We start from the raw sequence: 2965 nt of genomic DNA on the forward strand, positions 1-2965 counted from the left end.
TACTGGCTTGTCTCCTGGTAGCACCTCCAGCCTCTGGACACTACGTGCCATCCTGGATGAGCTGCACTGCCTGAGCCACTTGTGTGGGTTGTAGAGTCCGTCTCATGCTACCACGAGTGTGAAAGCACAACCAACATTCAAAAGTGACCAAAACATCAGCCAGAAAGCATTGCTACTGAGATGTGGTCTGTGGTCCCCACCTGCAGAACCACTCCTTTATTGAGCGTGTCTAGATAATTGCCAATAATTTCCATCTGTTGTCTATTCCATTTGCACAACAGCATGTGAAATTGATTGTCAAACAGTGTTGCTTCCTAAGTGGACAGTTTGATTTCACAAAAGTTTGATTTACTTGGGGTTATATTCTGTTGTTTAAGTGTTCCCTTTATTTTTTTTTTAGCAGTGTATATCATGCATCTGTAAATGTGGATTGTGTAAAATTTGAGTCTTCAAATTGTGTTTCACACAATCAGGTAAATTGTCAACAGTTTAAAGGCTTCATAAGGCATAATAAACTTGTATATGGCTTAACTAGTGTAAAATCCCACTATTCTACTGTATATCAATGTGAATCCTCATAAATATATTTATGATGGAGCCATGATACTTACATATGATCTCCATCTTATAAAGTTCTAAGAACTACAAATGATCATGTTAACAACAGAACTAAAATATAAATTATAACTATATATGAAATTATGTTTTTTTCTTTCTTTTTTCAGATGAGTCAGCCATCATTACTAGAAGTAAGTAGTCTCAGGAATTACTCAAAGACATCGACCTTCCTCCTTCTTGGGCTAACACAGGATCCACATCTTCAGATAGTGCTATTTTATTTGTTTCTTATTATGTACCTGGTGACATTTATAGGAAATGTTGGCATTTACTTAGTTGTTCACTTTTCTCCCAGTCTCCACACACCCATGTACATTTTCTTGAGCCATTTGTCATTTATTGATCTCTGTTATTCTTCTTCTGTTGTTCCCAAGACTATGAGCAATCTCTTTCTTCAGAAGGGTTATATATCCAGGTTGGGCTGTGCAGTGCAGCTTTTTATGTTTTCATCCTTTGGTTCCACAGAATGTCTTCTCTTTGGAGTAATGGCATATGATCGATATGTTGCTATATGTAACCCATTTCATTATGGAACCATCATGACAAATCAAACATGTACCATATTTGTTGCTGCGTCATACTTTGCAGCCATAACGCAAGCCACCATTCAAACAGGCTGCACGTTCAGTTTATCTTTCTGTGGTGCAAACATCATCAATCATTTCATTTGTGATGCTCTTCCTTTGATAAGACTCTCATGCTCAAGTACATTCTTAAATGAGCTACTAATCTCTGTATGTGCCTCTCTCATAGGAGGAGGCTCACTTATAATTATCCTAATATCTTATATTTTCATTGTGACCACTGTTGTCAAAATACCCTCAACCCAAGGAAAGAAAAAAGCATTTTCCACTTGCGCCTCTCATTTAGCATGTGTTACTTTGTTTTATGGTACTGTATTATTCAATTATCTTCATCCATCCAGTGGTCTTTTGACTGGTCATGAAATTGTGGCTTCAGTGCTATATACAATGGTTATTCCAATGCTGAACCCTATTATCTACAGCTTGAGAAACAAAGAAGTGAGGCGAAATATGCAGCAATTCTTTAGTCAAAGAATTATTGTTCACTTATGGTTCATTAATTTCTAGAATTTGAAAAAGGCTGTGAGCTGGGTTGAAGGTAGCTTAGTCAATTTAATTTGATGGTATAACAAATAATATCAGACACAAGCAAAATGAAGAAAAACGTTAAGGGTATGTTATAACTACTATAAATATTAATTAGTGTATGCACTAGTGTAACTAGCCAAGCGGTTGCCCACTGTACATGTGACTCTTGTATATGGTCTGTCCTGCTGAGGAGAGCAAAGTGCCAGAGCTGTGCATGACTAGAGAAAAACAGAGCAAGTTTATCATACTTTTCCAAGCAATTATTTTCTATAGTGCTGCTAGCCCTGGTGGACAGCAACTACCATTAAAAATTCTAGATATCTTGGCTTATTTAACCTGCTGATTCCAGAATCTTCTGGGTTTCCATAATGGGTCAGCAGATTCTCAACATCCAACTAGCCCCAAAACCTTTTGCAGCCTGGATCCTCTGTACCTCCTGTCCTTTTGTTAGTAGGTGATGAGGCCTTTGTCTTGTCACCAAATGTGCTTCAGCCTTTTTCCTCTGTGGGGAATGGAGGAGGAGGAGATGTAGGACAGTAAAAAGAAGAAGCTATGAACCATATACCCTTTTTCGGGTGGGAAGTAATGGATGGGAATACACTACAGAAAAAAGGAACATTTGAATTGGCTTTATGTTCCACTGCTGTCATCCAGTGGGGTTGAGAAATCTGGGCAAATCTAGGTCTTGTTAAATTTGATAAGAGTCAGCATTTTCAGTTGACCGGCGGATGCGTCTATCAGTTATTATGCCCCCAGCCCTAAAAACCCGCTGTGACAAAATGCCAGCAACAGGTCTGGTCAGCACCATGGTGCAAGGATGGAGGATCAGGGTGAGAATTATGTGTTTCAGACTCTTGGCTAGTGAGACTAGACCGTGCGGAAGACAAAGTGGTTGTCACGCTCACGCCCTGACTGGTGGGCGTGAGCTCGGGGGGTTTGTGGCCCCACTGTGCCACAAACCAGACTACCATGGAAGGGGCATGACTATGACAGCTGCCTGGGTTTTCACTGGAGCCTCTGATGGTGAGGTCAGGCTTGTGCAGCAGGCAGCTGCCAGGTGCTACTCCAGGGTGGTGTCTGGCTGTGGCTGCTGATCCCACTTGGGAGACAGGAACACCAGGATTGGTGTGGGCATCAGGCAGGACTGGCAGAAGAGCACGGCTGAAACTCAGACGAGTAGGCTAGCACAGCTGAGACACAGGGCTGGCAGAGACACGGAAGAGAACACAGGGCTA

At 41.2% G+C, this 2965-nt stretch overlaps 1 protein-coding gene across 1 annotated transcript; it reads left to right on the forward strand.

Annotated features, from left to right (window-relative positions):
* Positions 1 to 408: 408 nt before the first annotated feature.
* On the forward strand, positions 409 to 1709 carry LOC143774963 (olfactory receptor 5AR1-like). The gene has a single exon (XM_077262773.1). The coding sequence runs from the start codon at positions 702 to 704 to the stop codon at positions 1707 to 1709; it is 1008 nt and encodes a 335-aa protein (XP_077118888.1). The 5' UTR covers positions 409 to 701.
* Positions 1710 to 2965: the final 1256 nt, after the last annotated feature.

The sequence above is a fragment of the Ranitomeya variabilis genome, chromosome 5 (assembly GCF_051348905.1).
Source record: "Ranitomeya variabilis isolate aRanVar5 chromosome 5, aRanVar5.hap1, whole genome shotgun sequence".
Taxonomy (NCBI): domain Eukaryota; kingdom Metazoa; phylum Chordata; class Amphibia; order Anura; family Dendrobatidae; genus Ranitomeya; species Ranitomeya variabilis.

Excerpts from the sequence above, each read along its gene's own strand:
- LOC143774963 (XM_077262773.1), top strand. The coding sequence starts at position 702 with ATGTTTTTTTCTTTCTTTTTTCAGATGAGTCAGCCATCATTACTAGAA.